General features: G+C 38.6%; 1 protein-coding gene and 1 long non-coding RNA gene across 6 annotated transcripts in view; one reads left to right on the top strand and one right to left on the bottom strand.

Annotated features, from left to right (window-relative positions):
- APBA2 (amyloid beta precursor protein binding family A member 2) overlaps positions 1-19,516 on the bottom strand; it is an 88,238-nt gene that overhangs the window by 7,382 nt on the left and 61,340 nt on the right. For 4 of the 5 annotated variants that reach the window (XR_008433199.1, XM_053954630.1, XM_053954627.1 and 1 more), the window contains 8 exons: positions 19,192-19,228; positions 14,382-14,527; positions 13,016-13,051; positions 11,368-11,454; positions 6,766-6,951; positions 3,839-4,018; positions 2,567-2,779; positions 1,650-1,769 (listed from right to left, as the gene is read on the bottom strand). Coding sequence is in view for 4 of the 5 variants with exons in the window: in XM_053954630.1 (XP_053810605.1) it covers positions 1,650-1,769; positions 2,567-2,779; positions 3,839-4,018; positions 6,766-6,951; positions 11,368-11,454; positions 13,016-13,051; positions 14,382-14,527; positions 19,192-19,228 (1,005 nt within the window). In the remaining variant the exon portion in view is untranslated. The remainder of the gene's footprint in view (positions 1-1,649; positions 1,770-2,566; positions 2,780-3,838; positions 4,019-6,765; positions 6,952-11,367; positions 11,455-13,015; positions 13,052-14,381; positions 14,528-19,191; positions 19,229-19,516) is intronic. The other variant, XM_053954629.1, reaches the window with a different exon arrangement.
- LOC128794591 (uncharacterized) lies at positions 547-6,742 on the top strand. The gene is made up of 5 exons (XR_008433200.1): positions 547-606; positions 871-1,049; positions 2,462-2,551; positions 6,168-6,276; positions 6,386-6,742. It is a non-coding gene; the product is annotated as an uncharacterized LOC128794591 (long non-coding RNA).

The raw sequence follows: 19,516 nt of genomic DNA, 5'->3' as shown, positions 1-19,516 counted from the left end.
TCATAAATGAAATGCACTGCAAGGATTTTTTTTTTTTTCCTATATGAAAAGGATTTTTCTGCTGAATTTAGTGAACTTTACATTTGATGTCATTTGAATGTTGTTAATTTAACTGGAAGGAATGATGATCTGCCAGTGTGGTGACAAATGGCCAGAAGATGGAGGGAGCACACTGTAACAGAAAACAAGCAAAGCCTGTAGAATTTACTAAATTGAGGCTCCAGTCATTGTAGGAGATGATTAGCAGGGACAAGATGAATAGATTGTCACACAGACTCCCTGTCCATGTGAGGGCAAGGGATTCTCCTAATCCACCTCGGCCTGATTCTTTTGCCCAGCCCTGATCCCACCTCCACCAAAGCTATGAATGGGCTCCTGAAAACTTGATAATCACACTACAGTGATGCTTACAGGTCCTTAAATGTATTCCCTTGTTTGGTCATAGCACCAGTGGAACAGAGGGCAAGCAATTAGGAATGAGATCAGTGCCTCAAAGAGGGCACCCTCTGTGAGATCAGGTGAAACCAGATCCTGGGGTAGGAACCACTTTAGAGTGCACCCAGCTGGACCAGGGTGTGCAGCAGTGTCCTTTATAATTAATCTTAGGTGGGAACATTTTAAACTTGGGTGGAGTAGTAACTGAGAGACAGCCAGGAGAGCTGCAAACCCACTTCTGAGCCATCTGTTTGCTGAAGTGCAGGAAGGCTCATGAACCACATCTTACAGTTACTTGCTACTCTTCCAACTCTCAAAGGGTGGCAAACAGAGATCTGGCAACTTCAATAGATGCATTTCACAGAATAGGGGACAGAGCCCACAGCCTTTGTGATGTGGTTTCTGTGTGAGCAGCCTGATTATTTTTTTTCGTAGACTGGAGGAAAAGGAAATGGTGATGGTCCTGCATTACAGCCAGTCTCTAATGCTAGTGTCAGCCCCCAGAAGGGCCAGTGACCACCTGAGTTAGTTGTGTGGGGAGTTTGCTTTGGAAAGGTGTCAGAGAATGGCTTGGGAAAGAAGAACTGAGAGAGGAGAACCCTAAGCTGCCTGGGGTAAGTGTTCACTGCCACATTTGTTCTCCTCCTTGCTGCTGCTATTACAGGGAAGCTGCAGCACAAAGAGAAGGGGTACCTAGGCCACAACCTATACAATTACTTTGTAATGAGAAGTTAGCTTTTATAAGAGTTTAGTTTTAATAATAGGAGGTCACAATTATATTCCCATGCCTACAACCATGTGATCCACATAAATTATGCACAGCAGAAGAAAAATTAAAAGTCTTAGTGAATGTGTAATGAAATTTTAAAAAGAGAAGCAGAATCAGATGTAAGATTAAAGTGCTATAATTGTAAAAACTTTTTTCAGCATAACATTTCCTTGCAACTCTGGCACTGACAGTTTTACATGATCAGGGTATTGCACCAAATAAACAGGGCTGTAAATCTTGTTGCTTTATTATGTAGGAAAATTCTTCAAGGATTTCTCCCAGTGTCATCCATTTGCATTATATTACTCAGAGACTGTAAGGTTTTAATAAACAGAAGAAGTGAGGTCATGCAAGATTCTTTCAGGACTTCCATATGTGTTTGAAAAAGAAAAAACAAAAAGTAAAGGGAAAAACCCCAAAACAATCAATGAACACGGAAACTTACAATTCCATTCTGTACACTGAAGCCCAGCTGGTATTTTAAGTCTGGCCGTTTTATGAGGACAGTAGTAACAGGAGGACAGCTGACAATGTTCAGTTTGACTTGTGTCTGATTCTTGAGTCCCTGTAAGATATTCCAAAAGTCAGTATTTCTGAAATGAATCTTACTGTGCCCTCATCTGTGATTTCCTAATAGTTAGAGCGTTAAGCAGCTGATCTGAGAAAAACCAGTGAGAGTCAACAGAAATTGATTGTTAACTTAGAGATAAATTTCTCTTATTTATTTCCTAAGATATTTGGCTCAACAAAACATTAAAATTTTGCCTTTAATTACTACAGAAATTTAAACAAATCTTCCAATAGAAACCAAAACTGACTACTGCTTGCTCTTTCCCAGCATCTGGCTAATTAATCTCCTGCTTCTGCTGCTCTTGGTAAATCTGCACAGACATCAGATTTAGTCTCAATGACTAAAGATAATGCATTCTGGGATTCCATCGTGTCTGCAGATTCTTCATTTGCTCACTTGATCTGTCCTGCAGTCTTCCAGCCTCCATCCATTTTATCTGCATGGAACCCAAAAATGATTAGGAGATTTTAATCTTCATATTTTATGCTGGAGGCTGTGAGGAAGTTTAAAACTTTGAAAACTGAGTAACTTAATTTAGACAAGTTTTACAGACCTGGCCTCATTTGTTATAGCCCAGTAACAAAACTGCAGTCATGTTCTCCAGCCCTAAATTTCTGTGCATTATCACTCCTGAATCTCTAATTCTGCTTTTTGTTAATGACAGATTACTGGGGTTTTTTTTACAGTGAAATGAAAAATTGTATCTGCTGGAAATCTACAGGATCACTTGTCAGAAGATTACACCTCTGCTGGCCTACAATCTACAGCATAGAGTTGTAAGTTTGGGGTACCTTTATGATCCCTTGGCATGTTGCTAGAGGCAGACCAACTAAACTGGTACCATTAATGGACATAATTTGGTCTCCAATGCTCAGTTTTCCTGAACGTGCTGCAGGGCCTCCATTCATCATGTTGGCCAGGATAACGGTGGGTAGAATGGATCCCCATCCAGATTCCACAATCACTACCCCAAGAATTTCTCCCTTCTGTTTTTCTAGCTGGAGCTGTAATTAAAAAGGAAAAACATTTTTTTTTTTGCTTTGATTTTTCTGACTTGGAGCATGAGTATCTCACTTGTTCCCAAATAACATCTACAAATCCAGAACCAAATTCTGTTCTTTGCCATTAGGTGGTAGCATGACTTTGAATATTAACTGGAACACAGCTGTTTGTTTTCAGGGGCATCCTCCATTTGTTTCTTGAAGGTCATAGAGGTTTAATAAGCAAAACACTAGCACATGTTTAACTCTGTAGGAAGTGGTGGAACTGGATGCCAAGGGAATGAACGCTGAGGAACTTTCTGTCCATGGAACCTGGCAGCCAGAGGGGGAGGCTCTAACATTTTGTGGCTAAGGCAGTGCCTGCAACCCAGGCTTTGTTCAGCTCAACTCCTGCCAGTGCTGCTCAGCTTGCCTCTTGATCTCAGGGCTTGTCTGTCCTTCTTTTCAGGCAAGGATCTCTTCATTATTATTAACATTATTATTATTATTAATATTGTTAATTATTGAATATACTCGTGCCTAGCATGTTCATGTAAGATCCCTGATGTAACATAAATGATGCCTTCTCCTGAACTGGCAGAAACCACAGCACAGCTAATACCTATAAAGTGGAGCAAAAGTTTAAGTAGAGAACACGCTCTTGAAGCAAATACAGGGAATTATTTTCTCTCAAATATAGAAGGACAGGGAATGCTGATGGTCAGCTGACTTCTGCTGAGGTTATCTATTGCAGAAAACCACAACTCTCTCAGCTCTTTCTGTGTCAGTACTTAGGTGAAACATAAAATCACCTTACACTGTGTACTGTGAATAGCACAGAGCTTATCTAGCTCAGATGTAGATGTACTTTATTACTGTTCTGATCAATGGAAACAGAAAGACCCTGAACATGAAAGCAAGAAATCCTAATAACCCATAAAGCTGGTTTTAGTACACAGGACTGAGGAAGGACACATCTTGAAATTTTAACATCGTCCTTATAAATGTAAAAAAATATTTCTGGGAACTACATTACTCTGAAAAAATGGACCAATCTGAAATGAAAATCCAAAACTAGTTTACCTCTTTGCAGTTTTCTGAATTGGAGAAGTGTATTAGATCATCATTGTACATCTCTTGGGTATTGATGATGTCACTGTATTCTTTCTGACTGAGATCCTCTGGGTTAATTCCATTGGCTCTTAAAAACTCTTGGTAAGCCACACTGAAAGCCTGACCAATTGACTGAGCTATGAGCTGTGCCTAAAATGTAGGAAAAAAGCAGCTCAGGGAAAGGACAGAATAACAGTTTACCAATGAAACCACAAGAAACCAGGAGAGAGATTAGATTTTAAGACAGAATCAAAATAAGGATCCTGTAAAGTTTCTGCATTAGCATGTATATATAGTCACTTTAAGGTCTGTTGTACAGAAAGAACCAATTAGATCCAAAATCAAATTGCAAACTCCATTAAAATCCCCTGCTGCTCCCCCCTACTCAGTATATTGCAGTAGCAAGCAGCCATATGCTGCTCATGTACCTGTTCCAGTGAGCACTGGGAGTCCTGGCTCCAGCCCAACATGGAGCAGAGCTGGTGAAGAGTGCCACGAGCCCTGCCTCTGAACACAGTCTGTCTGCAGGGGTGAGGAGAGGAGGGATGCTCTGCTTGCACATGCCTGCACAGACTTGTGTGCACTGATGATTCTGGTTGTGGTGTCACCTGCTGCTCCTCCACCCTGGTTTTCCAGGACTGAAAACACTGCTTCAACAGAGCCATCTGCTCCCCTATTACTGCCACGATGCCTGTCCCACATTCCCAGCAAACCAGGAATAGCCCTGCTTACCCACTGTACATTTAGGACAGCTAGTCCCATTAACATCTTGACTAGCAATGTCAGGGATCGTTTCAGGAATGCAGCCAGACCCACCATTAAAGCTTGCTAATGTTGGGAACACCCATTCAAAAGCCCCGTCTTTCTTAAATTTTGGAGCACTTATCTGCACATTCCACTAGATGGCAAGGGAACACAGAGAAACAGAGATCGGTAATAGGAATGTGTAGTCACTTTTTCTACATTTGAATTTTGTTTTTCTCTACTCTGAGTTTACTGCAGCTCATAGGAGAATGCCATGTTAAGTTCTGTATATTTGTGGGTCATCACTTGTGGGGTCATTGGGGCATATGAGTAACTCCTGATGATATGAGACATTAATTGCACCTTAAAAATTGCCTTTAAAATATTACTAATCAAAGTAATACTAAAAAATATTACTAATCAAAGCTGTATTCTGGAAATGCAACATAGTTTCTTTGACAGCCAGTACATTTTAAATGCATTTCAAATGCATGAGGTTTTCTAGACATTATAAATCTGTATCTTCTTACAATCTACTGATCAAGTGTTTTCTTTGATGCTATGAGGTTGTTTCCTTATTTCATTTGTGCTGCTATGCACAAAAGCACCAATCTGCTTGACTGGAAATGGCTTTAGAAAATCAAGGATATCAGTCACAAATTGTTTCTTCTTATTTTAAAGCATATTTTCAAGTCTTCGCTCTATACCAAGAGGTTTGTACAAAATCACAAAATATGCTGAGTTAGAAGGGACTCATCAGGTTCATCAAGTCCAGCTCCTGGCCCTGCACAGGACATCCCCAAAATTCCACCCTGTGTGCCTGAGAGCATTGTCCAAATGCTTCTTGAGCTGGGTCAGGCTTGGTGCTATGACCACTGCCCTGGGCAGTATGGTGGTACAGAAGTCATTCAGGACATTTTCATATCATTCCATTGTTAAAGTTCATCACTCATTACTGAGTCCTTCTGATCTTCATTGCTCCTGCTTTCTCTGTAGTTCATCCTCTGCTTTTGTCTTCATTCTACATTCCCAAAGCAAACATCTCCAGGTGTCATGCTCTATTCTATTGCTGCCAGTAACAGCCAGTTGTTACATCTTAATTTCGTCTCAATCTCTGAGGTCCTATGAATGTCTGTGAAAGCATTATACACAACTTAGAGATAATGTAATTAAGTTGCTTGAAAAGGTCACCCAAGCAAAGCTGTGACAGAGCTGAGCTAACTGGGTCTCAGAACAACCCTAGTCTAGCACTCTAACCTTTAGACAATGCCATTTCTCCTTCACAGGCTTAATTGCTTTAAAATAATGAAAATGGATTGCTTAGCTCAAAATATATGCAACTTCTGAGTTATGACTGTCTGACCCAAAGAACTCCATTATTTTTTAATTGGTATTATATCTAAATATATACCTAGAAATTATATCTATAACCATTCCTATAATAACAGTGATGACAAATACTTGGTACTGCCTCTTACTGTCAAGTTAGAAACTGACAACAAATTTTGCTTTTTCTGTTTAACTGGCTTGGTGTATTTTTCCATAAATGTTTTAGGTTGAAGTCCTTTCTCTGCCACTTCAGACAGAAGTACCTAATTCACTACAATCCCAAACCTGGATATACAACAGCAGTAAAGCAAGGTTATCTTCTTTTGCCACAAGAGGTATGGATGGCACATCAGCATTTTTCACAACAGTGAAACAGGATGTACAGCAGAGATGGACAGAACTCTATGGTTCTGTATAAAAATTCTAATTCGTAATCTTTGCTAGGGATGAGAAAAAAAAAAACAGCTGAATGTGGTCCTAAACACCAAAGGATCACGTGGCATGTTTGAGAGTACATACAACTACAGGTCAGTACCCTCAGGGAACCAGGACTGGGTAGATGGCAGCCTTGTGCAGCCCTTCCAAGGCAGTAGAAGTGACTTGGCTTCAGTTAAGAAGAGGTCCAGAATGGTTCCACCTCATTCCAAGTGCCTGGAGGCACATATGTGTCACACACAGTGCCAACCCACTGGACAAAAGGATATAATCCGGGATGATTGATCAATTTGATATCCTACAGGTTAATTTTGCCCATGAATGGCCATTGACTTCAGAGCTCTCTCCATGACCTATGTTGTTTAAATAAATAGATTCCATTTACTTACATCCTCTGATTCAAAGACGTGGCAGATCATTTTGTACTGCTTCTTGCCCTCCTGGGCCCCAGGAGTGGTTTCAATGCAGTCCTGGGAGGCGGATCTGGGCATGCGGCGCCGCGCCATCAGCACCACGATGTTCCCGATGTCAGCGATGTAGGAGATGGTGCGCAGTGCGTGGTCCATCATTGTTTCCTGCACAGAGCAAGGACAAACAAAGCAGTTCTCCATGCCTGCTGCTCTCCTGCAAATACTGCATCTGCCCTCTCCTTGACAGCCTGCTGCTTGAGAAAGACAAAAGCTACAGAAGCACTTCCTATGGGCCCAGATATTCCCTCTGCAGTCGAAGGGAAGCAGAGTAGCTGTTCAAGACATTCGCTTCAATGGAAGTGTTGCCTGAGCAAATACAGCATGGTTGCTACTGTAAAAGAAGAATGAAGAGCTATGCCACTGTTTTACATTTCTTTTCATGCTGTTGGGAAATTATGTTATTTCTTTACATATTTTGCTGTTGTTAGGACAAACTGTACTTAAAGAAATAGAAAGGACACACCTGAAATCTGCTTCTGACTGGGGTCACTGGTAAGTTTGGAGAGTTTTTCCAGGTTTTATCTATTGCTCAAACTAGAAACAACCAGAAATGTAATAGTTGTACTAATCAAACTACTGGAGGATGTGTCCTGACCGTCCCTGACCCTCACTCTGAACTAAAAGCATCTAAAAGCATCCACCAAATTCCATCTTAATTGGAACAAAATAATGTGGCACAAGACAACTCACAATTTTAATAATTTATATAAGCAGCAACGCTCTTTATGTAAACAGCTTGGCACTAGTTCAGCATTAGTTGAACAATTTTCTAAGGCCTAAGGAAGATGGATTGTTCTTTAAGTCAACAAAAGTAATTGTTTTAAGAATTTCAGTAGAATTTGACTTGACAGACAAAACTACAAATTATCATTGTTTCTCAGAACCACTTGTCTTGCTGAAGATAATCACTACCCATAAAATTATTGTAATGATTCTTCTCAGGCTTGAAATAATGCTTATACCTAATCTATGAAAAGTAATGATGGTTAAGAGGTGGTTTGGGAAGTGTCTCTAAGGGCTGCGGGGCCTCAGGAGGATTTACAGCACTTCTGTCAGAATGGAGAAATGTTTTATATTGGACATGTCTCAGCAGGATGTTGGGAGCTCTGCAGAGATAAGAGATAATTGCTTTTCAGCAGTGTGCACCAAGTATTGTGTAAGGGTGTAATCATACATGCAGTGTGCACAAGAGTGAATGCATTGGGAAAATGAAGGCATTTCATCTCACCTGCCAAGAAAAGCTTTCTGTCCATATCATCACAGAGAGGTTACTTAAATGGTTTGAGTTTTTTTTTATTTTCCCCTTGTAGGGGTGAAAGCAATCATTCCTCCATCCCTCCCACATTTTTTCTGTTAAGAATAAGGCAAATACTATCTAGTGACTGTAAACATGAGTTTACTTTTGACTTACTTGTGACTTGACTTTTTCCTTTCTCTCTCCATATTCCATTGTACTCAAATTTCCATTACTAATATTTCTTTTTCACCCCTCTCCTTTATTACTTTCCCATAAATCCCTCCTTCTCTGCCCATTTGCCTCTTTATCCTTTCCCATATCCCTTTCTGAATCCCATCCATTTAATCCTTATTGTCCTTATATTTGTCCTTAGAAATTCAGCCTCTCTCAGGCTGAAGCCATTGTTCTCCTGTCTAGATTGCCCTTTTTCAGATTCTCCCTTCTTTCTCATGGAATTCTTTAAGAATCTTGTTTGTTGCTACTCTTGAAACCCAAAGAACAGCTGAAGGAAAAAACCTAAGCATTCCTCCAAGCTTTGAAGTGCTGTAGTCCTGTGGGAGTGTGAAGACAGCCTAATGAGTCAGACGATTTTGTGGAGCTGATCATGCACCAGAGGCTCTGCACATACACATTTGTGAGCTCTGTATCTTTATTTTTCTTTCTTCATTTCCCTAGTTGCTTCACACCCTGTGTCTCTTCAGTGACTGAGCAAGAAGCTGGGAGAAGCTGCTTTGGCTTCTGCCGCTTTGGGGCACTGAGTGCAACCCCACAAAGCTGTGCATAGGGAAGAATTCCTGTCCTATCAACAAGGCACGTGGTCAAACATAAGGCTGTTCCTACTTCATTCCCACTAAGCAGGTGCTCAATGGCTGAATGTATTCAGCAACTAAATGCATAAGCAGCTACGAAGTGCAGGGGTGCCATTTCCTAGTGCTGTTCAGGGCAACAGAATCACCACTGCTGGCTTTCTTCCAGCCTGGGAATGCACCTGACTGGTGCTGCTCAGCATTTTGAACCTTGCTGCATGTCATTTTCTGAATGGAAATGTTACATTTTCATTCAGCTGTTGCCTCACGTGAGCTATACAACACTACAGATGGATTAAAACACATGGCATACTGCAGAAACAGGGTTTATGTAATTGATAAAGCCATGAAAGTACAGGTTGTCTCTGCCAGCTGCCACCCCAGCTGAAATAGACCCATGGTAATTATACCAGCCAGGAACCTTCACTAGCACTGAAAAGTGTTACCAAGCCAAAAATGCTAAAAATCATGGGAATAAATCTGTAATAGCTCTCTGAAAGACACACTGTAAAAAAAACTCCAAACAAAACCAAACCAACAAACAAAAAATACAACCAGAACCCCAGGGCAAACACTGCTTGGAATTAGAACAATTTCTACTATTACTGTTTTCATCTGGTTGAACAGCTCAGATATTGGACACCACTCATGATGGAGCATTGCATTTTGTATCACTACAAATCTCAGGGGATCAGAAGAGTAAGATGCCAGTTCCTTTGACAGTGTTTGTGGGCTACTTCAAAGAACCTTCCCTTTTTATTTTTAAAAATATTGGTGTTCAGCTGAAATGCTGAACTATTTAAAGAAGTAAGAAGAGTGACTTCCACTACAACTAATCCTTACTTAACAAAGACACTGTTTGTGTTAACTGCCATACACTCCAGCTATAAACTGTAGCTGTTCATTTTTCAATAACTATGTGTAGTCATCTTTGCACTGAAAATTATGAGCATGTTATTTTCTGCTAATGCAAAAAGTAGTTATCAGCTTTGATAATATAATCTCTGGGTGATGCATGTTTACCATGAGGTGAAGAAAAGGCTGAGCCACAACTGATAGTGGTATTGCTTATGGTGGATAAAGCACAGTTTCAGGATGATTTATGGCTGGCAGGTTGTAAATATTGCTGCCCATGTTAGATGGGCTATTCCACTCATCTGGCTCATCTCATGGCAGCTCTAGTGGCATGTTAAGGGCATTTGCTTATATTAAAAGAAAAATAATCCATTTCCTGGAGATACTATCATTACCCTCACATTAAAGGTTAGTAATGCTCTCCTAAATTTTAGGAAGAAGAAGGTGCTTCATAGTTTCCATTGTTAGAAAACCAATTATAAGTAAAACCAAACCCCTAAATTTAGAGTGCTACATTTATCTTTGTTCAAGTGTCTCTTATAGTTTCAGCTCATTTCTTCATTTAGCCGTATTTCTGAATTCTCATCTGATACACCAAGTTACAAGTTCAATAACCATTTTCTCTTTCTATTTTCCCAATTGTTTATGAAAATACTGAACAGTACTACATTAGAGGAACATGCTAATGAGTCTCACTCTGCTCTTTTTCTCTTTCCATTGCCACATAGATGGCCATATATCAGACATAACTACACTCTGAAGTTTTTATAAGCCTGCTTCTTTCTCTAGATATATATCTAGATTATATAATCTTGAAAATGTTATATTATATTAAAGCCTTATTTAGGTAAAGAGATGACATGTGCTGCTTCTGTGCCATGAACAAATATATCCCCTAAACAAAAGGAAACTATTGACTGGGCATGATTTACTTCTGACAAAACATTGCTAAAATTGCCCTTTTCAATGCTTCTCATAAGAATGAAAATTTGAAGACTTCCTGTAAGTATTATCAAGTTTATGAGTTCTTGTGAGATTACTAAATATTGGGATCCATGTATAAATTATATGTATTTAGTTGAAAATTCCTCAAAAACTCCTTTTTATGAAGATCACCTCTTGTTGAATATACAAGCATTCCTAGAAGATGAGGCTGATCATTGCTGTGGTATCCAAATGCTGCTTTTATATGAACGATTAATAATTTACCTTAGGCAAGAGGGTGGTGGCTCAGATGTGATTTATGGAAAAAAACTGAGGTTAAATCTTACAAATGGCAGGATATGAATGGCTTAGTCAAAGCAGCAAATTATTTCCTTGTTGGACTGTAAATCTGGGTTCTGAAGCTGTTCCAGAGGAGTGGTATACATACATTCTGAAAGGCTTTTGAATCTTTTTTTGAATTGAGTTGAATTATAGCTCAATTATAGCAACATCCAGACATCTTCCAATACATCACGTAAGCAAAACAAGTGTCAATCTTACTATATTTGCAAGTGTATAGGAGCTCTTTCTGAATACTCTGAATACTTGAATTTATCCAGGTTCAATAAAGTGTTCCACTAATTGTATAAGAGCACGGTCTAACTCAAATTATTCTCCAAGAGTTTAAATCCAACTTACCTGTGTGTCTGCATTTAGAACTTTGATTCTCTGTGTGGAGATGAACAGATCCACTTCAGTCAAGGCCTGGGAATCTCCCTCTGAGGTCTAAAAGACAGATGATGTTTTACAAGGGAATTTTTAATTTTCAGAATGACAAATTCAATGACTGTTTCAAGCATAATGTGATGTAAGACAACTGCACTTTAAACCATTACAGAGCTGGCTATTCAAAGGTGTTTCTAAAGACATGCAAAGAGTACATTTGATGCATTGACAGAGTAAAGCCTACTCTGATCTTCTGGGTAAGAGGGAATTTTTGGAGCCTGTGAGATTGACAGCTCAAGTATTAAAATTCTCTATTTATAGCCAAAACAGGCAAAAAAGTATGGCTGGTTTTTCCTCACTTTCTCACTGATGCACTTCAGTACTTGAGGCACCAGACTTGAGAAAGTAGGAGAACTGAGAAGGTGACTTAGTTCCCATCAGCTGTTTAGCCCTTGCCACCTTCAGTGGCCTCACCAGAAAAAGTGCAAACTGATGCTCACTACTGTGGTAGTGTTTAGGAATTTTTTTTTAGCTTTTTGGTTTTTTTCCTGGAAAATAAAGACCCGAGCACTGAACTAATGTTTCTCTCATATCACAGAAGGCCATCAGGGGACTTTTAGACCACAGCTTCTTCTGAGCACTGCTCACTAGGGAAACACTTCCATACCCCATCAGAGGGCATGGTCACAGGGCAAGAGGGATTACAATGCAATGCCATGCTCCAGTGTGAGTCCTGACTCTTTCCACTTGAGAAAACAGGAGAAGAGGTGGCAAAGCAACTGCTACCTCTCACTGAAGCATTGTCCAATGAGCTTCCCTAATTCTTTAGTCCAACAGGAACATATGGATTGCTCCAGGCTGCTTGGGCACAGGGCACCACTGCAGGTGGTACTGAGCAGCAACCGTAGCAACAGCCTCAGAATAAAATGGCCACAGATTGTCTTGGCCTGGGCTATAGGCAGCACCAGTCTCCAGGTCAGACACTGGCTTAGGATGAGAATGATGTATTTGCTAATCCTTTTTGGAGTTATAAAGACTTAGCTATGCCTATAATTAATTTAGATTAATTTTATCCAAATTATCTTCTAGCAAAACAGCAAGCACATACTTTGGCAGACACTACTTGTATTGCTTCCATCTTTATGGTGATATTTTTGTCATCTGTATTTAGTAACCTGAAGTATTGTTTTTAACTGAGTGCAATGTTTCCTGTATGAATTGTTCCAGCTACTATGTGGTGAATTTATTTTGGTTTTAAATATCAACAATAACTTAATAAATATACAGTAAGTCACAGGCACATGAAGTACGTCTTACAGCTTCGGCTAGTAAAATCAAAATAAGCATTACATTCAAAAACATCTCCCAGATAACAATGGCTGTACATCTGGAGTAAACAAATCACAGGTATTCAACAGGAGAAGGGCAGGCACTCCAGCAAATGAACAATGAAGAAAATGAGTTCATTTTACTCCATTCACTATTCTACACTGCGGACCAAAGAAGAAACCAAAATGACAACTTTATGAGGATCTGTAATGAAAGACATGACACTACATGGAAAACAAGGACAACAAAAATGTAAGTAAACATTAGCATTCAAGAAAAACAGTTTACACACCGCTTTTTTCTTGATTTTAGCCGCCTTTTGCATCCTCTGAGGAGTAGCATAAAAAAAAGAATGCAGACAGATGTACACAAAGGGAAAGAGAAAACACAGTGTGGGAAGTCAGGGAAACTTTGACTGTGAATCCAGACTGCTGAAAATTAAAAAACTGGGAGCAGTGGGGGAATGAGGTGCAAGAGAGAAAGGTTTGTTTATACCTTATGCAGTTCTCAAGCATAACTGGATTTCATGGCATTGTGCACATTCACAATTGATTACAAAAGAATTGGTACCAAAGTGTTTTCTGTTATCAGCTGCTCCCAACACTTATCCTGCCAAATTTACAGCAGTCAAAAATGGCAGTACACGTGTCTTAAACCCAAGGTTCTGTCTCCATGTTCATCACACATCTACATGTAACTGTTGAACAAAACACAGCTCAAGCCCCCTGCCATGAGTCTCTAGAGTACTCAGGTACCCCTGACAGATTTGGGTTGGTATTAATACATACAACAGTTTTTAGGGAGTCAATTGCAATCAACAATTACTTACTGTAGCTTGAGATATCACAATATGCTAAATAGAAACAGAAAGGTTTGGAAAGTTTAAAGAACTGGACCTTTTTTGCATTCCATTCTTTCTAAATGCTAAATCAATCATCAGTCATGAGAATCTCTTGTAAGTGGCCTTTCCAAACTTGTTTCCTTCAAAACCATGCAAATTTTAGCAATTAAATACTTCACTGACTATACACATACTTCTTCTCCCAGCATTTAAATGTGCCTCTATCAGTGTGTTTATTCAGATGAGGTATTTACATCAGAGGTAAAATAACTTCTAAAATAAAAATCTACTACTTAGATTCTTAACCAAAATACTATTTTCTTTACACAGCTGTATGAAGCAGTCGATGATACATTATTTACAAAGAAATTGTTCACTGTAAATAACACCAAATCCAAAAACAAGAGCAATGAATATTCTTGTCCTAAAAAAGTCATAATATAAGTAATAATACTGAGACTAATTTTCTCAATTTGTAGTAAGTCAAAGGTAGTAATAACAGAAGAGTAAGACCACAGTCAAACAAATATCCCAGTGCTTTGCCACTGGAATATTTTCTAATTGCAATCTGCAATTTGTCTCTCGTACTTGAATTTGTTTAACAGCTTCCAAAGAATTTTTAATAGACTCTGGAATAATTTCTATTTTGCTGTATGCATTTTTACAGCAAGCACTGTAAACTAATGACATTTACAATACTGATCTATACTTACCTAACTGCACCTCAGGAGAGGTTTGAGGCTGCAGATCCTGCAGCATTCAGAGATCAGCTGCTAAAGGATCAGAGAGTATTCTACAGCCCAGAAAGATGCCCTACCTTGACACGGCTCACTGCCTCCTGGGCCTGCATCATTCGGATGTTTTTGGAAGGGTTGCGCTCAGATAGCAGCTGGGTGGAGCCCAGGTAATTGGCTGCAAAGATGATTCCATCAATGAGGTCCTCAGGTTCACAAGGCCCTGGAACTGACAGGAGGCATTTATAGTTACTGCCTTTCTAAGAAGTGGGAAGGTGAGAAATTGAATAAAGGATATTGAGGCTTGAACAACCTTTCTAATACTGGGACTATGCTCACCATCCTCTTTATTCAGCTGTTAAGCTTTATATCCAGCTTGATTAGATTGACAGTAAAGAACAATCATTCCAGAGTTTAGCTGAAATCTCTTGATACTGAACATTTTTTATTCCTCAACAGTTTTATAAAAGAAATGTGCTTTGAGCTAGATCCACTTGACGACCTTCTAATAAATTTTTTTTTAAGTACAAAAATCTTGTGTGAGGAGAAAAATTACACTGAAGGGAATGTTAATTTTAAAAAAGGTTTATTGTTCAGTGTTCAATTTATTTATAATCTAGTAAATGTGGATGATTATTATGAAAAACATAGCATATATGGTATGCTATGCTGATTAAATGTACTGAAATAGTGGTTTACACATACATCTTTTAGTGAGCTTTCCTATCCTTTGTATTTCCATTCTAATTTAGCAAAAGTCTTCCAACAGAATATAAACATGATTAAAAGGAGTGACTTTCCTCTTTAGGCAGTGTTGCTGACACTTATTCATTCCTGCAATTCTCAAATCCACCTGCCAGAAATCTCAACCCCCAGCAAAAACCCACAGTCTTTGTAATTCAGGACTCAAGGTATATAAACATGTAGATAAATATTTATACCAGTCCTGCACTCTTCAGAGACCTGACATTAACTAACAATGCTCATACAAATTAGAGGTATTTGATTTGCAATCAAACACCATAGTTTTAATCTTCATTATATACCACAGAACACATTTGATTTAGCTCACATCTGTACAAATCCAGTAATGGTTTAGATCTTCATTATAACTCAGAATAGAATTCTGTGGAATTTAATTTTTGAAGTATTGGGAAAGCATAAAAAAATATCTTGACAATCTCCACTAGAAGTATGAAAACCCTCAAAGAAATCCTTGAGAAGGCAGTAATTTAGAAGTCACTGATACTCTTCATAAAAGCCAAGTCTTTCAATATCTCAATAAACAATCCTTGTTCTTGCAGCCTTAATTCACTAAAAGAAATCAAAGGAAATGAAAATTCCACAAGAACTCTGTTCCTCCATCACTGCTTCTCTTTGCTTACATCTCTGTACCATTATGTTTTTCAGCAGATGGATGATGTATTTTGTATGGTGCCTCTTCTGATGGTGTTATTCATTTGTCTTTTGAGGGCTAAAACTTAGTCTAATGCATCTCTACTTCTTCCAGCACGCAACAAAATACTCATGTTGCATGATATTGACATCTTGTTTCAAGAGCAGAAAAGAGGGAAATTAATTAACGACATGAATTTAATGTTAAGGTAGCAAAACTTCATTAGATACCTGCATCAACACACTCACTCAAAATTAAAGTGGCTTTAATTTTGTTTTCTTTCGTTCACTTTGGGCCAAGTAAATGAGGCTAAATTGAATCAAGATTGGTTTCACTCTGAAATAGGCTTACCCACATGTTTAAATCAGTTTAACTAAACTCCCTTAGTAGGTAATTTAGATTAATTTTCTTGAAATGTTTGTGTCTGAAGACAAGTAATACTGCAATTCTTTGTGCAAATTCTCATACAGTCATTACTATATCGAGCAAAATGCCCAGGATATCTCTGGGGTCTGTGCAACCTATGGATGCTACAAAGGCAACAACCACTTATTCTCATGTCTTGGCTGTTCATGACAGCAATGGGTGTTTTTAACTAATTTGTATGAAAAAATTCTTGAGCATGGAAATAATCTAGGGTGTTAAGCAATTTTATAATCATAATGTTATTTATTTAGATTTCTTAAAGACTAGGGCTTTTTTGGTTGGATGTCATTGATTGTCTTTTCATAGCTTTAAAAAATTATGTTTTGCAGAATCATTATAGTAAGAACAGTCAGCTACATCATGTATAAATCAGCAGCATGCAGGAAATGCTTACAGCAGTAGATAATAGAGATAAAAAAAGACATGTTGGGCAGAAAACATTTCCAACATACATTTCCCATCATGAAAGCAATGTAAGCAGCTGTCAGGTAAAACAAGACATCTCTTGGAAGGATGGAATGGTGCTGAAAATTGCCGGGGTCAAATTGGGTCACCTGGGTGTTTTCTTCCCTTATCTCTGTCTGCTTTAAATAATACAAAAATGCAGACTTGGCTGAGGTCCCAGCTCATCAGAGCACTTAAGCATGCCCTTGACTGCAAGCATGTGCAAAGGCTTACTGATGAGGAGGGGAAGAAGGAACAGGTTTCAAACGTGAAGGTTAGTTTGATGTGAGCAAAGATTGGAAATTTATGTTGAATATTGGAGCTTAAACATTAGATAACTATTTCTGAAAAATTTCACTGCAAATTTCTGCACTTGTCAAGGCAATAGAGATTACTTGGTTTTAAGTGAGTATAAAGACATTTCTACACTAAATAGACTATGTCCAAACATTTCTAAATTAATGTTCGTATTCATAAAATAAGAAAAAAGGAAAACTCAACAAAAAAATCAATAATTAGCATAACTGAATTCATTAATCTGTCAAGAATGCATTTTTACATCTGCCTAACATCATGCAAGTCAAGGATTCAGACAGCATTTAGAGACTGCACTCTGAGCACAGAAGTTCAGTTTCCTGCTGAACTATCAGAAGTCACTAAGACCTAGGGATGTGTGGCACTGCTGCAGATTTTTCATAAGGAGTAAATGGATACAGGGGACAAGTCACCTTCCAGATTGTCTATCTACTAATTCCATATTCTGACTGACTTCTTTACTTCATCGTGCTTGTTACTGTGTAAGGGAATAAGATTTATGGTGATAGGACAGAGTGCAGAAAAGCCAGAGCCACTGAACACAGAACTAATTACTCCTACGAGCATGTAGTGGTACTACTACTAAAATAATTCTAACAGTAAAAGACATTTAGATATGATAGATTAAAAGGTATTTTTTATGTTCACATGGCATATGAAAAATATTATGTATCAATAGAAATATAGATATAGCTACTGTAGTTAAGGAGTCATGCTGAAAGTGCTTTAAAACTGCAAAGGAATATAACCAGAATATGGTTGTGGTGTTGCTGTCAAAGCTTAGGGAACAACAGCAGTGTTAGTTGGCAAAATCTTCCTTATGTGCAGAAGGGTCCTGTACTTTTTGGGACTCTACATAGAAATTAATAATAAAAACTGTGTTTTTTTTCTCTGAGTTCAGAGAGCAGTCATGTAAGCTATCATAAGCTCCTAGTGAGCCATGTATTTATTTGTATTAGACAATGCTATATAATACCTGCAATAGAAAAAGCCTAATAGACAGCTTATCCTCACATACTGTGCCACTACTGAGCAAGCAAAACGATTGAACTAAAAAAAGGTATTGTATTATATTATGTAAAGGGTATCCTGACCCCTTTCCAGCAGAGTAGTGAGCTGACTGGTATGTAAAGAAAAAGACATAACCTTTTTATCCCAGTAAAATGAAAATGTGCAGTTGTATCTGCAGCACTGTGAGGGGGGAATTGTCTCGCCTGCTTTAAAGTTCTGTGCATGCTGGCCCTGCTTTATGCCTGTCCACTGTGCAATCAGCAGATGCTTATTACAAAGCATCAGCTTGCCTTCTTGTCTCTGCCACTCTTGGGGAATGTGTTGAAATGTACCTCTGTGTAGGCCCTGTTAGCCAGTACATGCCAAGTGTTCCATGTAATATCCCTCAGATGTCAACCTGAAGGGACAATCTTTGAACTTTCAATTTGTTCTAGTTCTTTAAGTACATTACTGAAACAGAAAATGCTTGTCAAGATGGTGAGATCAGGGAATAAAAGAAAAATGTGTTGGATATTCTAATATTATTCTAAATTGTATTAAGCTTTCCCTGAGTTGAGAATGGCATTAGAGATTAAGTTTTTCACATTCTTTTAAGGCTTCTATTGTGTGTGTTCACGGCAGATCTGAGGGATCAGATTCTTGAAAATGTCCTACTGTCTTTTCTCACTTCACAGTGTAGTCATTTTCTTTGCAGGAAGATCTGTGTGCATTTTCCCTATGAAAGGTTCTTCAGCTGTCTGTGAATCAGAGAATGGTATTGTTTTTCAGCACAATCCTCTTTTATTTCTGTCCACCTGCTTGTGCTAATAAATTGACTTATTTTTCTTCAAACAGAATATATGTAATAGCACTGCAGAAGAGATTGAAGAAACATGTGAAAGCTTTGCTCTCCTGAACACAGGTTGGATTACCATTGTTTGGTCAGTTTGGGACAACCTTTCCATTTGTGCTGACAGCTCAGGTTCCCAGAGTTCAATAATGGGCCCTGAAGAACAAAGTGCTCTTACAAATTCATAAACCTCCTGCTGGGGCCCACTGTTACACCCTTTTTACCATCCTCCAGATTTGCAGGCGTTCTTAATTTTCACCTGAATCCTTCTGGGAGCTCTACCTGCTCCTCCTTTTTTATCACCGCTAAGCTCCCATTGCCATAAGGTGAAAATGTTAAATACTTCCATACTTAAACTTTGCAGCTGTGTTCTCTTGAGTTTGACTGGTTTTTAGAACTGTGATCTTTTATATGTATTAAAGTATTTGCTTCCACTTCATCCTACTTTAATTATGGATAATGTTAAACTTACCATCAACAAAACTTGGAAAGGAAGACACTTTCTTTGTCTGTCGAGAAATAAAAATGGTATAGCTGTAACAAAATAACTTTCACACAATGAAGTGAATTGTTATTATATTTAAACAGCTGAACACTGTCACATAGGCACTGTTTAGCACACTGAACACATTACATCACAGTCATTAACCCAACTTAACTGTTACACTCCTGTACTTAGGAGTCTCAAAGTATTTTAAGGTCCCACCAGACAAAAAAAATAAGGGAGGCAGGGGGAAGACCATGAAAATGGCCTAAAAAGTCAGATGTCAAAGAACAATACAAACCAGCAATTCCCA

This window comes from Vidua chalybeata, chromosome 13 (genome assembly GCF_026979565.1).
Source record: "Vidua chalybeata isolate OUT-0048 chromosome 13, bVidCha1 merged haplotype, whole genome shotgun sequence".
Lineage (NCBI taxonomy): Eukaryota > Metazoa > Chordata > Aves > Passeriformes > Viduidae > Vidua > Vidua chalybeata.
This window is presented reverse-complemented; position numbering and strand designations above follow the sequence as displayed.